At 37.1% G+C, this 18,630-nt stretch overlaps 1 protein-coding gene across 2 annotated transcripts in view; it reads left to right on the top strand.

Annotated features, from left to right (window-relative positions):
- The window catches only part of NUP205 (nucleoporin 205), an 88,676-nt gene that overhangs the window by 28,992 nt on the left and 41,054 nt on the right, over positions 1-18,630 (top strand). For both annotated transcript variants that reach the window (XM_064373210.1, XM_064373208.1), the window contains exons 9-19: positions 563-679; positions 842-979; positions 3,492-3,642; positions 5,044-5,249; positions 6,620-6,802; positions 9,109-9,159; positions 9,748-9,957; positions 13,067-13,166; positions 13,573-13,710; positions 15,405-15,594; positions 17,013-17,133. In XM_064373210.1, coding sequence (XP_064229280.1) covers positions 563-679; positions 842-979; positions 3,492-3,642; positions 5,044-5,249; positions 6,620-6,802; positions 9,109-9,159; positions 9,748-9,957; positions 13,067-13,166; positions 13,573-13,710; positions 15,405-15,594; positions 17,013-17,133 — 1,605 coding nt within the window. The remainder of the gene's footprint in view (positions 1-562; positions 680-841; positions 980-3,491; positions 3,643-5,043; positions 5,250-6,619; positions 6,803-9,108; positions 9,160-9,747; positions 9,958-13,066; positions 13,167-13,572; positions 13,711-15,404; positions 15,595-17,012; positions 17,134-18,630) is intronic.

The raw sequence follows: 18,630 nt of genomic DNA, 5'->3' as shown, positions 1-18,630 counted from the left end.
GTGTTAGCATTTCCAAGTATAATTATGGATTTGTCTAGCTATGATTTTTTTTTTTTAACAGAATTTGTTTCTTATTTTTGTTGGTATTTAGTTCACACCTATGTTGTGAAGCGGTGATTCTCAACTGAGGCTATAATGTTCTTCAGAGTGTGTTTGGAAATGAGTGGGGCCAGTTTTGCTTGTTATGGTGACACGCCAGTGTTGTTATTGATAGTTAGTAGGTGGTTCCAGGGATGCTAAATGACCTGGAATATTCAGGATAATCCAACGCAGTGAAGAAATGTGTCCAAATGTCAATAATGTCCCATTGAGAAACACTACAGTTAATTTCAACTTCTCTGTAGTGGAAAATGCATTCAAGTTTTAAGATATTATAAATTATGGATGGTAATATTGCAATTAAGATTCCTGGAATGTTTCTTCATGTCATCTAAAGTGGAATAGAGAGTTAAACAGTGTTTTTCTTATATATAATCACTCTATGACAGTTGCCTGATTTCATTATTATTAGCATATACAATAATATATTTACATATTAAACTATATCTAATAAATTTAATAGGTGAAGCAGCTGAGGAATCGGGCAGATGAAGATGCTCGAATGATTCACATGAGTATGCAGATGGGTAATGAACCCCCCATTTCACTTAGAAGGGATCTGGAACACTTAATGCTATTGGTAAGCCTTTATATTAGAAAGCTTGTCCTCTTTCCCTCTTTTCATTATTTTTTCCCCTAACTTTGGAAAATTTCAGGTCTAATACTTTAAATGTCCTTTTTAAATTGAAAGTACTTTTTGAGTCATATACATTTCCCTACAGTCTTTGTTTATTCTTTGTAGATTGGCGAGCTATATAAAAAAAATCCTTATCATCTGGAGCTTGCTCTAGAATATTGGTGTCTCTCAGAGCCTCTTCAGACTCCAACTATTATGGGTTCTTATCTAGGGGTGGCTCATCAGCGGCCCCCTCAACGCCAGGTGAGTCTTTAGGTTTTCCTCTTTTATACTCTGGTACTGTGGTTGGGAGTCTTGAAAACATGAAAGATGTTACTTCCTGATTTTATCGCTGTTAACACAAATGATCACTAGTGTAACCTTTAGAGATTAATACTTTTTTTTTTTTTTTGAGACGGAGTCTCACTCTGTCACCCAGGCTGGAGTGCAGTGGTACGATCTCAGCTCACTGTAGCTTAGACTTCCTGGGTGCAAGTGATCCTCCCGCCTCAGCCCCCAGAGTAGTTGGGACTACAGGCGTGCACCAGCATACCTGGCTTATTTTTGTGTTTTTTGTAGAGATGGGGTTTTGCCATGTTACCCAGGCTGGTCTGTAATTCCTGAGCTCAAGTGATCCATCTGCCACAGCCTCCCAAAGTGCTGGATTTACAAGCATGAGCCACCGCGCCCCGCCTACTTTTTTCTTTTATAAAAGAAAATTTGAAACCCTTAAAATTTAAGTACTGTTGATTTTGAAGTTTATGTAGTCAACCCTTTATTAGATACTGGATATATGTTGAATTATTAGAGGCAGAAAGGCATCTAGTCTCTTTGTTATTTATTTATTTTTAAAAGACAGGGTCTTGCTATGATGACCAGGCTAGTGTGTAACTCCTGGCTTCAATCAGCCCTTGTAAAGCCGTGGATTACAGGCATGGGACACTGTGTCCTGCTTGAATTTTATTAGTATTTTAGTTTGTTCTCCATAGACATGACAATAACCAATATACATAATTCTTACCAAGTTTGGGGGGATAGGAGAGGTACAAGTATTAAAGGAGAAATCGTAAACGTTTTAATTGATGGCAAAATGCCTATGAGTCTGTAGATAATATAGGCAGAATTCATTCTGTGTTAACTAAAGTATGATGTGCAGAGGCAAATAAAATGAATTGCTATGCAGTAGCTCACACCTGTAATCCTGGTGCTTTGGGAAGCTGAGGTGGGAGGATCGCTTGAGGCCATAATTTGAGACCAGCCTGGGCAACATAGTGAGACCCTCATTTCTACAAAAAAATTAGCTCGGTGTGGTATCATGAGCCTGTAGTCCTTGCTGCTCAGGCTGAGGCAAGAGGACCCCTTGAGCCCTCGAGTTTGAGGTTACACTGAGCCATGGTTACACCACAGCACTCCAGCTTAGACAACAGAGACAGACCCTGTCTCTTTAAAAAAAATTAAAAAAATAACGAGTTGGGGCAGATTGCCACGCAAGTGTTAATTTTGGGGGATTTCTGTTCTAGAAGCTTTTATGCTATATGTTTTTTATTTTTTCTGGAGTCCAGACCAGATGCCATTTTTTAAACTGTATTGTTTCAGTGTTTTCCCTATTTAAAAAATAGGTTTTGAGCTGGGCATAGTGGTTCACATCTGTAATCCTAGCACTTTGGGAGGCCAAGATAGGCAGATTGCTTGAGCTCAGGAGTTTGAGACTAGTCTGAGCAACATGGTGAAACCCTGTCTTTACAAAAAATGTCTTAAAAATTAACCAGGCATGGTGGTGCGTGCCTGCGGTCCCATCTGCACAGGAGGCTGAGGTGGGAGGATTATTTGGGCTGCAGTGGCTGTGATTGTGCCACGACATTCCAGCCTGGGTGACAGAGTAAGACCCTGTCTCAAAAAAAAAAAATATTTTGGAGAAGGATTTATTTAAAAATTTTTAAAGTTTTTAAGAAAGCTCACTGTTACGAAAAATTTGAAACATATGGAAGAAGGAATTATAAGGAATACCCTACATTTTAATTTCATATCTTAACATCTTATGATGTTTGCTTCATCTACTATATTACTTTTACTTTTATTTTATTTTAAAGTAAATTATAAGCAAATATATGAATTCTACCCCTCAATATTTAAGTAAGTTTATCTCTTTTAAAAATAAAGTTATTTTTCTACATCATCATAAAACCATTGTTAAACCTACCAGACATCTGTAGTATTGTCAGTTCTGAGTTCCAGCTAGTGAGCTTGAGTAATATTGTTAGTTGTTGGTAATAGGTTTAAGACATATGTAAGAAAAAAGGGAAAATTAAAAAATGAACTTAAAGAACAGGAGTATGGGAATGTGGCATTGGTGAGACCACAGAACAGAGTAAACTCAAGCTACCATCAAAAACAATTTCATGTTCTTAGGTCTTCATACTAATTTGACTGGGAGCTAGGAAATCTGGATTTTAAGTGTACCTTTGAATTGATTTTGGATAAGTAAACGTTACCTGTCTTACATATTTAAAATGTGAGTGGTCTTTTGTGACATTTGAGATATTTTGAAAAAAATATACTTTTAGTTCACAAAGATGTTATTTTATAATTGCAGTAAATTGCTAATGACAAGCTTAGAACACAATTTTTCATCAATAGAGTATCAGTTAAATTTGTCTTTTGTGAGGGTTAAGTCAGAGCACTACTTTTAGTTTATATGTAGTCTTTATTAGCTAGTCCGTGTTGCCTTAAAGTTAGGATACACGTTATATAAACTATTTGTTTTTCTCTTTTTCAGGTTGTCTTGTCAAAGTTCGTTAGGCAAATGGGTGACCTGTTGCCACCAACTATTTATATTCCTTATTTGAAAATGCTCCAGGGATTGGCCAATGGGCCCCAGTGTGCCCACTATTGTTTCAGCCTGCTCAAAGTCAATGGTAGTAGTCATGGTAAGGAATATGTGGAGGTTGTTAAAGTTGTGGTTGTACTCTTAAGTTCAGTAGCCCACTACCTGTTAAGAACATTAGTATTTAATTAGGTTCTACCAGAGGTATAAATTATTTTTATAACAATAGGGAGAAAGAAGCACACTTATGGCTTTATGCATAGTGACGCTGTGATTATGGTCTCATAGATTAGGGAATTTTGCCATTCTCCTTTATAAAATACAGTTCATTTTGACAAATCAGAATTAATGTATGAAAATTTTCCAGATCATGTCTGGCCCACAAAGAAAGCATATGCCCTTGCCTTATAAGTTTGATTAATTTACTTTTGTAAGTATTTTTTTTCTCTCTTAATTTCAGTACTTAGAATTTTTCTCTTGACCCTCTCCCAATTTCCTTATTTAATTTTCAAACTGGTTTGGTTAAATCAAAAACACTGCAAAAGGGAAAAGAAATTAAGCATCTGCTTTGTTAGGTAGATATTTTTATTTTTACATCTGAAGAAACTGAAGTTTAGAGGAGTTAAGTAATTTACCCAACATCATAGCTATTTGGGGAGCCATGATGGGAGCTGAAACTGCTTGGCTCCAAAGCCAGTGTTCTGACTACTCTGTCAAGCCTGCCAGTCTTGTATGCTATGCTTTTGCTTGTGATGCTTGGTATGCAATGGAATACTGTAATTCATAAATTAAGACTGTAGTTATCTCTTTCTTTGGGAATTCAAGCTCAACATTTGTGAATTATTTTGTGGGAAAAATCAGCCCTGTACAGTTACTTGAGAGCACAGAGAACTCTCCTGGATGTGAAGTAGGTAACTGACATCCAAAGTAACTCACCTTTACATTTACATGGGCAGTACCCCTTTCTTGAGTAAAAGTTAATCCAGAGGAAAAATTAATCTGGAGTTCTAGCTCACAGAGGAATTCTAACCCATTTTCAGCACACTGCTTATCTAGGACAAAGATTGCCTTTGTGCTAAAACAAAGGCAAACAATTTATTGTTTTAGGCTGGGCATAGTGGCTCATGCCTGTAATCCCAGCACTTTGGGAGGCCGAGGCAGGTGGATCAGTTGAGGTCAGGAGTTCGAGACCACCCTGGCCAACATGGTAAAACCCCGTCTTTACTAAAAATACAAAATTTAATAAGGCATGGTGGTGCATGCCTGCCTGTAATCTCAGCTACTTGGGAGACTGAGACAGGAGAATTGCTTGAACCTGGGGAGCGGAGGTTGCAGTGAGCCAAGATCACCCCATGAGACTCCAGCCTGGGTGGCAGAGTGAGACTCTCTCTCAAAAAAAACAAAAACAAAAAAACATTTTTTGTTTTAACTTAATTTTTTCTCCATTTCCCAGCAAATGCTTAGATGTTTTTGAAAGAAAATTCTGTGCTGTTTCTCTTTATAGTTGAAAATATTCAGGGAGCAGGTGGCAGTCCAGTTTCCTGGGAACATTTCTTTCACTCCTTAACACTTTACCATGAACACCTTCGGAAGGATCTTCCAAGCGCAGATAGCGTCCAGTACCGTCACCTTCCTTCCCGTGGCATCACCCAGAAGGAGCAAGATGGATTGATTGCTTTTTTGCAGCTCACATCTACCATCATTACTTGGGTAGGAACCCATCCCCAGCATAATTTCATTTGTATTATAGCAGAGTAGCATATTAAGAGCCCTAAACATTTTCTTTTAATTCAATTTGAGAGTAATAAACTTAGCCTATATAGACAGACATTTATATAGTATTCTGCCCTTAAGTTCTTTGTTTTTTGACCTGTAGCAGGTGTAAGTTATGGTAGCCCTGCTCATTGACATAATCTTAGTATAAAAATAATAGGCTGAGCCTGAAAGAAAATAGTCAGAAAGGCAAATAAGAACCAGTTGTTGGATGCATATGCTTCTAGGTTTCCAGCATAGATGTAGAGGTTTATGTGTGCATTTATGTGTGTGTATACATAAAGAATATTTTAATTAAAAGTTATTTACTCATTATTTTTTTTCTCTCCTTAGACCAAACCATTTTACCTGCCACTACCAAACTGGTCTTTATAAAACACATTATTTTCATTACTGTATATAATTTCCCAACTCAGAGATATATTTTAGTTATGTCTGTTTTTCACTAGAATAGTCTGACATTCTCTCTGAAGGGTAGGAATAGTATCTTCTAAGTTTTTGGCTTTTCTAGTAGCACTTAACATGATTAGGCATCAAGATGTCAATTATCAACTATTTCTCACTAAACTAAAATGGAAATGGGAGGGAAGGATAGGGAAAGGTTTGTTAACATACAAAGTTACAGATAGAGAAGAAGAAAGTTCTAGTGTTATTCTATAGCACTGCAGGGTGAATATAACTAGCAGTAATTCATTGTATATGTTCAAAAGCCAGAAGAGAGGATTTTGAATGTTCCGAGCACAAAGAAATGAGAAATGTTAGATAATGGATATTCTAATTACCCTAATGGATCATTACACATTGTATACATGTATCAAAATATCACTGTACATGATACCCTATAAAATATGTGTAGTTATTACATGTCAACTAAAAATGAAAAAAAGTCGTGATACTTGATACTGTATATCTCCATATTTTTTTTTTGGAGAAAAGGACAAGATTTTTTTTTTCATTCACACTTTATATTGCAGTATAATATATTGTTCCAGAAAGGATTTAAGATGCCTAGGTAAGATTTATCCAACACTGGCAGACCATTTATCTCTGTTTGTGTTATTTCTCATACTTGGAACCGGAAAAATAATTCTACAGTTTATTTCTCCTACAGTTTTTTACTTTGAATGAATGAGTGATCTGATTTGATGTGTTGGTAGGCTTCAAACGTAAAGGATAAGCTTATTTTTGTTTTGATATGTATTAAACCTATGAGGACTCAGTATAAATGACAGCAGTTTAGATGATGGCTGGTCATTTTCTTAACTTTTAAAAATGGAAAGTCTTGTTCTTTTTTTGTCAATTCTCAGAGTGAAAATGCTCGCTTGACACTCTGTGAACAGCCTCAGTGGACCCCTGTTGTGGTGATTCTGGGACTCCTGCAATGCAGTATTCCCCCTGTTCTAAAAGCTGAGCTACTGAAGACACTCGCAGCTTTTGGAAAATCTCCTGAAATTGCTGCTTCCCTCTGGCAGTCATTGGAATACACTCAGGTAGGGCTATGAAGTCCCTTATTTATATTATTTCAATGTGGAAAGTTAGGCTTGATAATACCATAGAGGCAAGAGCATTCGATTGGAATTCATAGTGTATCATGAACGTCCTAACTAGAGTTACAGTTTGGGGACTGAGCATAGCAATAGAAACTAATAGACTTGGGTTTTTCTCTTAGATTGGTTGATAACTTGACTAGATTACCAGAGATTGGTTCTTCATGTACTGTACCTCTCTGAAGACCTTGTTTTTCAATGTCTATAAGATGTCACTTGATAGACAGAATTCCTTCACTCTTTCTTTAAACCAGGCTGATGTAAGCCTTCACAAGTCACCTGCAGTCATTAAATGTGGGGAATGTTTGTTTTTCTTATCTGCTCTTTCCTGCCCCATACTAGAAGAGTGAAGTATCTATATATAGCTACACATGTCACGGGTTGTTTTTCCATTAAAGGGCAGGTCTAACTGTTAAGTTTGCACAGAATTTTTTTCCTTCTTTTTGATATAGGGTTTCACTCTGTTTGCCCAGGCTGGAGTGAGTGCAGTTGTGTGATCTCAACTCACTGTGGCCTCCACCTCCCAGGTTCAAGCGATTCTTGTGCCTCAGCCTCCCGAGTAGCTGGGATTACAGGCTTGCACTACCACGCCCAGCTAATTTTTGTATTTTTAGTAGAGATGGGGTTTTGCCATGTTGTCCAGGCTGGTCTTGAACTCCTGGCTTCCAGTGATCTGCCTGCCTTGGCCTCCCAAAGTGCTGGGATTACAGGTGTCAGCCACCACGCCCAGCCTACACAGAAATGTTAACAGCATCTAGAAGACTTTTTTTTTTGGTGGTTATGTAGGTTTATTGTCAGATCCATAAACTTCACTTTGGGCAGAATGGGAATGTGACAGTTGGATTTTTTGACTTCTGCACCCTGAGGGAATGTCCCTGTGCTGACATGGGGAAATAAATGGATGATAGTATGTTTGAAGTCTCAATAACTTCAAAATTATTAACATTCTTTTCTATAGAGATAAGTTCCATTAAATATTTTCTGTCAGGTTAATTATTTTATATGTGATAAAATAAAAAAGGAAAATAAGGATGCGCTTTATAGACGTATCTCTAGGAAAATGGTTAGGTGGAATATGTATATCTGTCTTAGAAGTAATACAATTTAAGGGAGTCTGGGATTCTAACTCATTATTCATAGAAGTCACCATTTTGAAGCAGTAAAATACTCTAGATTATTTTCTAACCTATGTATCCTGAAGACGTAATAATTAATGGGGTTGGGGTTTGCCAAGAGACTGAGTAACTTTAGGCTTACTATTGATACTTCACCTTTTGATTCTTGAGCGTACCAGTACTTACTAGTGTTTTACCGGCTTAGTGCTTCTTTACACCTGAAATCAAATGTGATTGGGTTTAGACATTTGTATCCTTAGAGCAACACTATTGTTCTTAAAGGATTCCACCTAATAGTATACTTTTGATTTGCAAGAAAGTTAAGTATTATGACAGTAGGATTATTTCTTATGCCATAGACTACTTGGGTCCAGACAGAACATCAGAACATCTTTTTTTTTTTTTTTTCTTGAGATGAAGTCTTGCCTTGTCATCCAGGCTGGAGTGCAGTGGCGTGATCTTGGCTCACTGCAACCTCCCCTTCTCGGGTTCAAGCAATTCTCCTGTCTCAGCCTCCCGAGTAGCTGGGACTACAGACGCGTGCTACCATGCCCGGCTAATTTTTGTTTTTTTTGTATTTTTAGTAGAGACGGGGTTTCACCATGTCAGCCAGATGGTCTCGATCTCCTGACCTCGTGATCTGCCCACCTTGGCCTCCCAGAGTGCTGGGATTACAGGCGTGAGCCACAGTGCCTGGCAGAACATCTTAACTCAAAACTTCAGCCTCCTTTAACAAACCTGTTCTTAAGAAGTTTACTTTTTGGGTTTCTTGTGCCATCAGTAGGGCTAGTTTTAAACAGTCCAGTATCTTGAACACTGGTGAAATTTCATCTTATAAATCCTTTTTAAAGATTCATTTCCTAGAATATCTGAGAGGAAATTTGCTGAAAAAATGTCCTGTGTGCTCTTAGAAACTACCAATTTTTCAGAACCCCAGACAATCAAAATTGCTATCTCAACCTGACAGAATTGCTAATGAAAGTCCATTGAGGGATTAATTGATTATCATTTCTGATGAACATTGTGAGATCTGTGGGTCCAGTGGGTGAGGTATGTGAGTATTATATTGCAAAGCCACTACTATTCATTGATGAATGAGGAATGCTCCTGACATCTACTTCTTATTATTTTAAGATACTGCAGACCGTGAGGATTCCAAGCCAGAGGCAAGCTATTGGTATCGAGGTAAAGTTTTCCTTTTGGTTTAAATGCTAATTAATTCATACATGTAATGATAAGAACACTATGAATCATTCTTACCCTTTTAAGTTTCTGTAATTTTCAAACTTTATGTATTTTTACTTGAAGAGTTTTCTGATCAGTGTTGAAAATAGAGATGAAACTTACAATAAAAGGAACCAAAATATTAAGTGTTTCAGAGTTGGAAAAGGATGTTACATGGCAGCCATCCAAAGGGAAATTTCCTGATTTTTAACTCAATTTAATTAAATTACTTGAGTCAACCTGAAGTGAGAATTGTTTTCCTTTCTTTTCTTTTCTCTCTAACTCTTCCTCTCTTTGAAAAGGAACATTAAAGATTTCTGTTTTTAATTCAAGTTTGGGGACAATAAAGGAGAATTTGAAGTTCTTCCATCTGACTCATCTAGATTCATATAATACTTTTTTATCTTTTCCTGTAAATGAAAAACAGAAATATCTGTTACGTCTTTTGGTGTGAGTTAGCACTATTAATAAGTTAAAGTCTGCATAATACTCTGCACTTCATAGCTAGTAGTTTTTATTAATAAGTTTTTTTTTCTTTTTCTTTGGAAGGTTGAACTAAATGAAATAGAATCCCGGTGTGAAGAATACCCGTTGACTCGGGCCTTTTGCCAGCTTATTAGTACCCTGGTGGAGAGCTCATTTCCTTCTAATTTGGGTGCTGGACTGCGGCCCCCTGGCTTTGACCCTTATTTGCAGTTCCTTAGAGACTCTGTGTTTCTACGATTCCGTACGAGAGCTTACCGGAGAGCAGCTGAAAAGGTTATGTTCAGAGAAAAACTTTTTTCTCCTTATACATTTACTGCTTTTTTTTTTTTAATCAATTATTGAAGGTATATGATGGTATAAATACAGGTTAGCTTTTGAAAGGTAGTAAAATTCATAGTCTTTATTTTGAAATATCTATGATCTGATTAGTTTATGTGCACCAAAAAATAAGTTTGGTCATTAAAACCAAAGCACTGACATTAGTCATCAGTAATCTAGTTGCTAGGAGTTCATATTCAGATTTTTAGTTGAGCAAGTTTTGACTAAAATGGAACAAAAAGTATCACATTTGTTGGAAACACACTACTATTGCTTATTGGAATGATTTAGGTTAGGGACTGAAATAAGTTTTAACTTGCACACCAATTTCTATTGATTAGTGGCACTGGGTTGTGGAGTATTGGCTTAGCGGGAAGGAGTATTGTAATCCATTAGGTGTGTCTGCCATGGATAGAGGCTGAGAGAGCACTGATCTTTATGACAGATTTGCTCTGGTTGCAAGACATTCACCACTGAGCTTATATATATCATCTTACGTAATTCCAATATTACCATGAGGTAGGTACTATTTAATATTCCCATTTTACAGATGGAGGCTTAGCAAAGTTAAGGAACTTGCCTAAGGTCCAGGACCAGGATTTGAACCTAGGACTCTGATTCCAGATACAAGCTCATAACCACTAAGCTACGTAAGAGACTCTTCCAGGTTCTGATGTAATTCACTTTAGTCTATAGTACTCTTTATTAACCTTACAGAATACCCTTGGTTGTATCTTGTAGGAACATTTCTGCTTTATTTTTGTAGTTTGCTGTTTTTGAACCTGTTGGGTTTTTTTTTACCTGTTGGGTTTTTTTGTAGTTGTATTAATGATGATAAAAATAATTGAGTTAATGTGAATTTGGAGAAATTAGGAAAATATAAAAAATGTAAGAAAGCCAGGTACAGTGGCTCATGCCTGTAATCCCAGCACTTTGGGAGACCAAGATGGGCCGATCACTTGAGGTCAGGAGTGCCAAACTAGCCTTGGCCAACCTGGTGAAATCCCATCTCTACTAAAAATACAAAAATTAGCTGGATGTGGTGGCATTTAGCTGTAATCCTAGCTACTTAGGAGGCTGAGACAGGAGAATTGCTTGAACCTGGGAGGCGGAGGTTGCAGTGAGCCAAGATCATGCCATTGCACCCTATCCTGGATGGCAGAGCAAGACTCCATCTGAAAAAAAAAATGTATATATGTCTCTACACACACACATACTATATATATACATGCATATATGTGTATATGAGCAAATTATATATATCATCCTTAATTTTGTTGCCAAAGGAAGGATACCTACTTTTAGTCTTTTTCCTATGCCTGTACACTTAATTAACATTTGAGATAATTAGTTGTATTACTTTGTATTTCTTTTTTGTCACTTAGCATCATGGGGATTTTTTTCATGTCCTAAGAGAGTCTTCGAAAAATAGTCTTTTTAATGACTGCATAAACTCTACTACTTGTATCTAGCATAGTTTATTCACTGCTGTATCATTGAATATAGCTTGTTTTTGATACTTAGTCACAAATAATTGCAGTTCTTTTTGTCAATTGCATTAGCATTTTTGCTTTCCAGGTAGTAAAAATAAACACTGAGATGGAGTATACATTTTACTTCAGCTCTAGAACTACCTTGTTAACATGTATTTCCTGACTGGATGAAAACAATAGTGGCAACCATGCCTCATTATGAGTAATGAATGCTGAGAATTACAATCTTTTCATCAAAGTGTTCTGATTCTTTTTTACAGTTGTTAAATGTCTTATACGCTTTTTCCTGAAAAGGTCATGATCTGAGTGTTTAGCGCATCAGTCAGCTGTATTCTCTCCAGATGTTATCACTTTTCACCTGTGCATAGCCGCACTTCAAATGTTGCTGCTTTTCCCTGGCTGCCATTGATTTTACTTCCTAGTCTAAAACATTTTCCCTCAATTTTGTGAATTTATTTTACTTGAAAGTGTTCTTAGACTTAATTTGTATGACTATTTTAGGACACTAGCTGCTCACACAAGCAGTGCTTTGGATTGAGATAAGTAACTGGGTTTAGAGGCAATCGGTATGCTTGCTGGTCCTAGGTCCATTATTATGTGGTAATATGCCTTTTTTATTTTAAATAAAATTTTTTGAAAATTTTGGAAAATGCAAAACAGTGAATAATTAAAAAATAATTAAAAAGTCACTTTATAGTCCCATTCTCTAACTCAGCCTTGATAAAATTATGTGCAGTGGACATAATAATTTTAAAATAATAATTCAAAAAAACCACCCTGTCTACAATGACCAAACCCACTCTTATTAAAATTCTATGCAGTGCATTTTTTAAATAAAATTTTAATTTTACTGACTATGCAGTTGTATATAACCTTCTTTGGCATAAGTATTTTTCTTTACTGGTACATAGCTTTTAAATGCATTTTTAACAAGAAAGTGATAACGGGATTATTTGAGGCAAGCCTACCAGTGATTGTGTCTTCTCACCTTCTTTGACTATATTTATGGATGGAAGCCTGGTCTAAGAATGAGAAAGCCTGGGCTTGACTTTGAGCCTGCTCACTGCCAGGCTTTATGGTCTTGGGGAATCCATTCACTGCTCTGAGCTTCACTTGCTTTACTTATAAAGAGTTTAGATGAGGTGATTTCTCAGATTCTTTGCAGTTCAGCTTCTTAGAGAAAACTGAAATATTTGGCACTTGAGAAGTGTCCAAATTTGATATTTAATTATAAATTGAGTATGACTAGATACTAAATGTTTTCAATGTATTTATAAATTCCAAACATCTCCTATAAACATGTATCTTTAAGAATAATGCATTAAAAATATTTTACCTTGAAAATGACTCAATTCATTATCTTTTAGAAAAATAAAGCAAAATGAATTGAGATTTCTGTATTGCTTAGCATAAGTGAGTAAAGTAGACAAGAAACTTCACTAATTTGCTGGAAAAAGAAGTGGGAAGAGTAAAAAGCCTTGGAGGCCACCTCCTTGGTCTGATATATATATATATATATATATATATTTTTTTTTTTTTCTTGTTATTGATATATTTGTATCTTTCCATAGTGGGAAGTTGCTGAGGTGGTTTTGGAGGTGTTTTATAAATTGCTCAGAGATTATGAGCCTCAGCTTGAAGATTTTGTAGACCAATTTGTGGAACTACAAGGTAATTTAATTTTGTCACTTTCAAACAAGGTGTCAGCTATTTATAATTTATAAATTATGGCTATGTTATACATAAATTAAAAATTATACTTATAAATTAAATTAGAATTTAATCTTTTGTTTTATTGTTTTAATCATTTTAATTTTTCTGTTTAACAGAAAAAATAAAATTGTTGAATGGAAAATCAAGAACACTGTATTATAATTTCTTTAATGAGTTAACATAATAGTTGACTGCTTTGTGCAGATTAGCCCTTAGGAGAATTACTACTGTATCTCTAAATTGAAACTTGCCTTTATCTGTCTAGATGCCATCTAATTTACAAGTCTCATGGATTTCATATAAATCAAGGGTGTGACAAAAATACTAATCTATCATCTCTTGGAATATGTTATGTTCTATTTAGGAGAAGAAATTATAGCCTATAAACCACCTGGATTTAGTCTGATGTATCATATGCTAAATGAGTCACCAATGCTGGAGCTTTCTCTCAGTTTACTGGAAGAAGGAGTTAAGCAGCTTGACACCTATGCCCCCTTTCCTGGTATATGCTTAAAAGTCTTTATGTCTTGCAGTTTTGATGTTTTCATCTTTTGTAAACTGAGAATTTGAAATAGATGATCTCTGAAGTCATTTTTCATTTATATCTAAAGTGGTGTTTTCAATGAACATTTAAATGAGAGGATATTGTAAGTAAAAACAGACTAAAGTACAGAGAGATTCTCACCGTAACTGGGTTTCACTGCAGGGGCTTTTGTAGGTAAAGTGATCTATCATTTTAATATCTTTAAAATCCCTAACTTAAAAGGACTTTTTTGTCTATCCCCCCACCTCATAATATTTGTAAAAGCACTCACCGTAGTGCCTGATACATAGTGGTCAATAAATTTTTCTTGTTATTATTACCACTAATGATTATTTATTGAGTGCTTACTATGTATTTGGCCCTTTTAAAAGCACATTGCATATATTAATGCATTCAGTCTATTCAAAAGTGTGTTAAATCATTATTTCCATTTAACAAATAAGGAAGCTAACATACAAAGAAGTTAGACTGACTTTCCCTAGCAAGGGTGGGAGCTGGGATTCGAACCTAGTCAGTTTGGCTCCAGAGCTCATACTTTTTACCACAGTGCTATATTACTTAATGTGGCTATGATCAAAATAAGAAAAGAGATTCTAAACTTATGAACAATAATTGTATAGTCAGAATATATAGATAAGAAATTAGGCCAAAATTTTAAATTTGATTGGTGAGATTATAGGTGATCCTTGTTTATATTATCTGCTTTATTTTCCACAATGCTTTTGTCTTACTTTAGATCAGAGTTTGTCAGTTTTGGCGCCATTGACAGTGTGGGCTGAATAATTCTTTGTTGTGGATGATGTTCTGTGTGTTATAAGCTGGATGCCAGTAGCACATTTCCAGTTACGATAACTAGAAGTGTCTCCGGACATTGTCAGATGTCCCCTGGGGCTCAGTCACCCCATTCTGAGAACCATTCTCTAAACAATAAGGGAAAAGATAAAGGAGATGTGACTTGAGAATCCATTCCATGAAAGTATTTTGGATTGCAAAAATAACCATGACTTGCACAGATGAATCGTTTTGTGAAGTTGCAGCAGAAAGTTTGAAACAATGAGCGCCTAAATCTCTAGATTTTGCTGCTGAAAATTGGAAACGAGAGCCTAAATCTCAAGATTTGAAAATCTAAAACTTGCCATTTGTCTTATTTTCCTAAGAATTGACTGTGAGTTTTAAAGATAAATTTAGAACTTTCTTTTTTATATTTTTTGAGGTGGAGTTTTGTTCTTGTTGCCTAGGCTGGAGTACAATGGGGTGATCTCGGCTCACCACAACCTCCACCTCCTGGGTTCAAGCCATTCTCCTGCCTCAGACTCCCGAGTAGCTAGGAATATAGGCATGCACCACCATGCCCGGCTAATTTGTATTTTTAGTAGAGTTGGGGTTTCTCCATCTTGGTTGGGCTGGTTTTGAACTCCCGACCTCAGATGATCCACCCACCTCAGCCTCCCAAGGTGCTGGGATTACAGGCATGAGCCACTGTGCCCAGCCAAATTTAGAACTTTCTCTTTTTGGTTGATAGAAAGTTGGAAACGAGAGCTTAAATCTTTAGATTTGAAAATCTAAAACTTGTCATTTTTCTTGTTTTCCTAAGAATTGACTGAGTTTCTAAGATAAATTCAGAACTTTCTGACTTTATTTTTGATTGATAGGGAAAAAACACCTGGAGAAGGCAGTACAACATTGCCTTGCACTTCTCAATCTTACTCTGCAAAAGGAAAATCATTTTATGGACCTTCTAAGAGAGAGTCAACTGGCTCTAATAGTCTCTCCTTTAGAACAGCTTTTGCAGGGAATTAATCCCAGAACTAAGAAGGCAGATAATGTGGTCAACATTGCCAGGTAAGTTACCTTTGTAGGTAAAGAAATGAAATAAACAGACATTCTAGCTTTGATTTTCAAATCTGGTAGGATATCTAGTGCATCACCCTTTTTTTTTTCCCTTTTTTCCTCATTTTACTTTTGTTTTTCTTTTTTGAGACAGAGCCTTGCTCTGTCACCCAGGCTAGAGTGTAGTGGCGCGATCTTGGCTCACTGCAACCTCTGCCTCCTGGGTTCAAGCAATTCTCCTGCCTCAGCCTCCTGAGTAGCTGGGATTACAGGCATGCAACACAATGCCCGGCTAATTTTTGTATTTTTAGTAGGCACGTGACTTCACCATGTTGGTCAGGATGGGCTTGGGCTCCTTACCTCGTGCTTCCCCCACCTTAGCCTTCCAAAGTGCTGAGATTACAGGTGTGAGTCACCGTGCCCGGCCTCATTTTCCTCTTGCCTTCTCTGGAGACCCTGATTTTAATTACTCTGAACTTTACAATTTCTTCTCTTCCATGTTCTAAACATCTCTATTTTTTTTTTTTTTTTTGGTTTGAGACACAATCTCACTCTGTCACCGAGACTGGAGTGCAGTGGCTCAATCTTGGCTTACTGCGACCTCTGCCTCCCAAGCTCAAGCGATTCTCCCACCTCAACCTCCCGAGTAGCTGGGACTACAGATGTGCTGCCACCACACCCAGCTAAGTTTTGTATTTTTAGTAGAGATGGACTTTCACCATTTGGCCAGGCTGTTCTCAAACTCCTGACCTCAAGCAGTCTGCCCACCTCGGCCTCCCAAAGTGCTGGGATTATAAGTGTGAGGCACCGTGCCTGGCCAAAATCTCTTAAGTCTAAAATGACAGTATTGTCTGTCTGCCGTAGGGAAACTAGGTGTTTGGAGGATAGGGCTGGACAGGAAGCAAACTTTTCACTGTATATTAGCTTTTTGGTGGTTTGATGTTTCATGGCTTATAGAAGCATCACCCTGATCCCTGTTTTCAGCTTCACATGGCATTTTCCCTGTATGTATGTTTGTGTCTGAATTAACCCTATTTATAAGAACACCAGTCATATTTTATTAGGACCCTTCTTAATGACCTCTCTGAACTTGATTGACTACATATGCAAAGACCTTACTTTCAAATAAGGTTAGTGGGTTAGCCATACTATGTATCTGGCTCTTTTAAAAGCACATTGCATATATTATTGCATTCAATCTATTCAAAAGTGTGTTAGATCTTACTTTTTCCATTTAACAAAGGATTTTGGGGGCAGGGACACAATTCAACCCCTAACAGACTGCATCTATCTAGAAGGATTCATCTTTTTCTAATTTACCTCGAAGTGCTGTATGGGTAGGGGAACCCTGGTTCTAAATTGTCCTTATTGAGAATAGTGAGACACCAAAAGTTTTATCACTGTTTCTCAAATGTTTTCTTTTTTTAAAGATACCTATATCACGGCAGTACGAATCCAGAATTGGCTTTTGAAAGTGCCAAGATCCTCTGTTGTATCTCTTGCAACTCCAATATTCAGATAAAGTTGGTTGGAGATTTCACACATGACCAGGTAACTGATTTTGTTGCTGTTGTCATTTTTTGGTACATTTTGCATTTTGACTATATATGGAAGTTACAGTGTTTATGAGGAATCATTCTTGGTTGTGGAAAAGTTCATTAAGTATTATTTGCATTGGATGGGTGAAACCTACCCACAAACTTGGCTATGATTTATCTTTGAAGATAATGCTATTCACAGTGATACTGCTTATACTGTAATATGTGGCTGTGTGGCCTAACACGACCACTGCTACTCTAGGCATGTTTAAAATGATTGGGTTTGCTGTAACTTGTTTGTTTACTGCTCCTGACCTGTCAGTTGCCTCTGTTCTAAGTGAGCCTCTGCAGTTCTGAATATCTCATTGTTGTAAGTTGTCTGCTTCTTTGGTTTTCTTGTGATTCACCTGTGTGTCACTTCATTTGATAACACTATAGTGGGTTTTTAGGAGTTCCTCTTTTTATTCAATTTATAATAGTTCTGTTCACTGAATAGCTGCAATTGTGGAGTCTCCTTTTTTTTTGCTTCATGAACATTTCATCCCATTGTATCTTTATGTTGGAAATCACTGCTGTAGCTAGTTGAAGAATTTTTTTTTTTCTTCTTTTGAGACAGGAACTAGCTCTGTCACCCAGGCTGGAGTGCAGTGGCAGGATCTCAGCTCACTGCAGGCTCTGCCCCTGGGCTCAAGCAATCCTACAGGAGCATGCCACCTCACCCAGCTAGTTTTTTTGTATTTTTTGTAGAGACTGGGTTTTGCCATGTTGCCCAGGCTGGTCTTGAATTCTAGAGCTCGAGCAATGCATCAACCTTGGCCTCATAAAGTGCTAGGATTACAGGTGTGAGCCACAGCACCTGGCCTTGTTGAAGGATTTTATTGTGTAGTCCTTCATAGAATCCCTATTTTGAAATAAGGACTCCTCGGGCATGTTGGATGGCACAGATCTTATTTTGTGTGTCATAGTCCCTTACATCTAGTACCTTTAGCATCCCTAGATGTCACTATCTGTCAGTAGTAACCTCTAGTTGTGATTACTCAGATGAAATTTCTAAGTTCCCTCTGGAATGGTAGTACCACCCAGCATGAGAACCACCATAAGAAGTGTAAGTCTCAGCTGGGTGCTGGTGGCTCAAGCCTGTAATCCCAGCACTTTGGGAGGCCAAGGCAAGTGGATCATGAGGTCAGGAGTTCAAGACCATCCTGGCCAACATGGCGAAACCCCATCTGTACTAAAAATACAAAAAATTAGCTGGGCGTGGTGGTGGGCACCTGTAATCTGAGCTATTCGGGAGGCTGAGGCAGAGAATTACTTGAACCTGGGAGGCAGAGGTTGCAGTGAGCAGAGATCGCACCACTGCACTTCAGCCTGGGTGACAGATCGAGACTCTGTCTCAAAAAAAAAAAAAAGTGTAAGTCTCATCTGTGGCTTGTGGATGAGGTTTATGAAAGAAACCATGTATAATCAGGGGATGCTGAAGATTTTTGATGTGCTGAATTTGGGGTTGATT

This window comes from Aotus nancymaae, unplaced genomic scaffold, assembly GCF_030222135.1.
Source record: "Aotus nancymaae isolate 86718 unplaced genomic scaffold, 86718_ANA_hifiasm-v0.15.2.pri h1tg000002l, whole genome shotgun sequence".
NCBI lineage: Eukaryota > Metazoa > Chordata > Mammalia > Primates > Aotidae > Aotus > Aotus nancymaae.
Note: the sequence above shows the minus strand (reverse complement) of the source record. Positions and strands in the feature narration are given on the sequence as shown.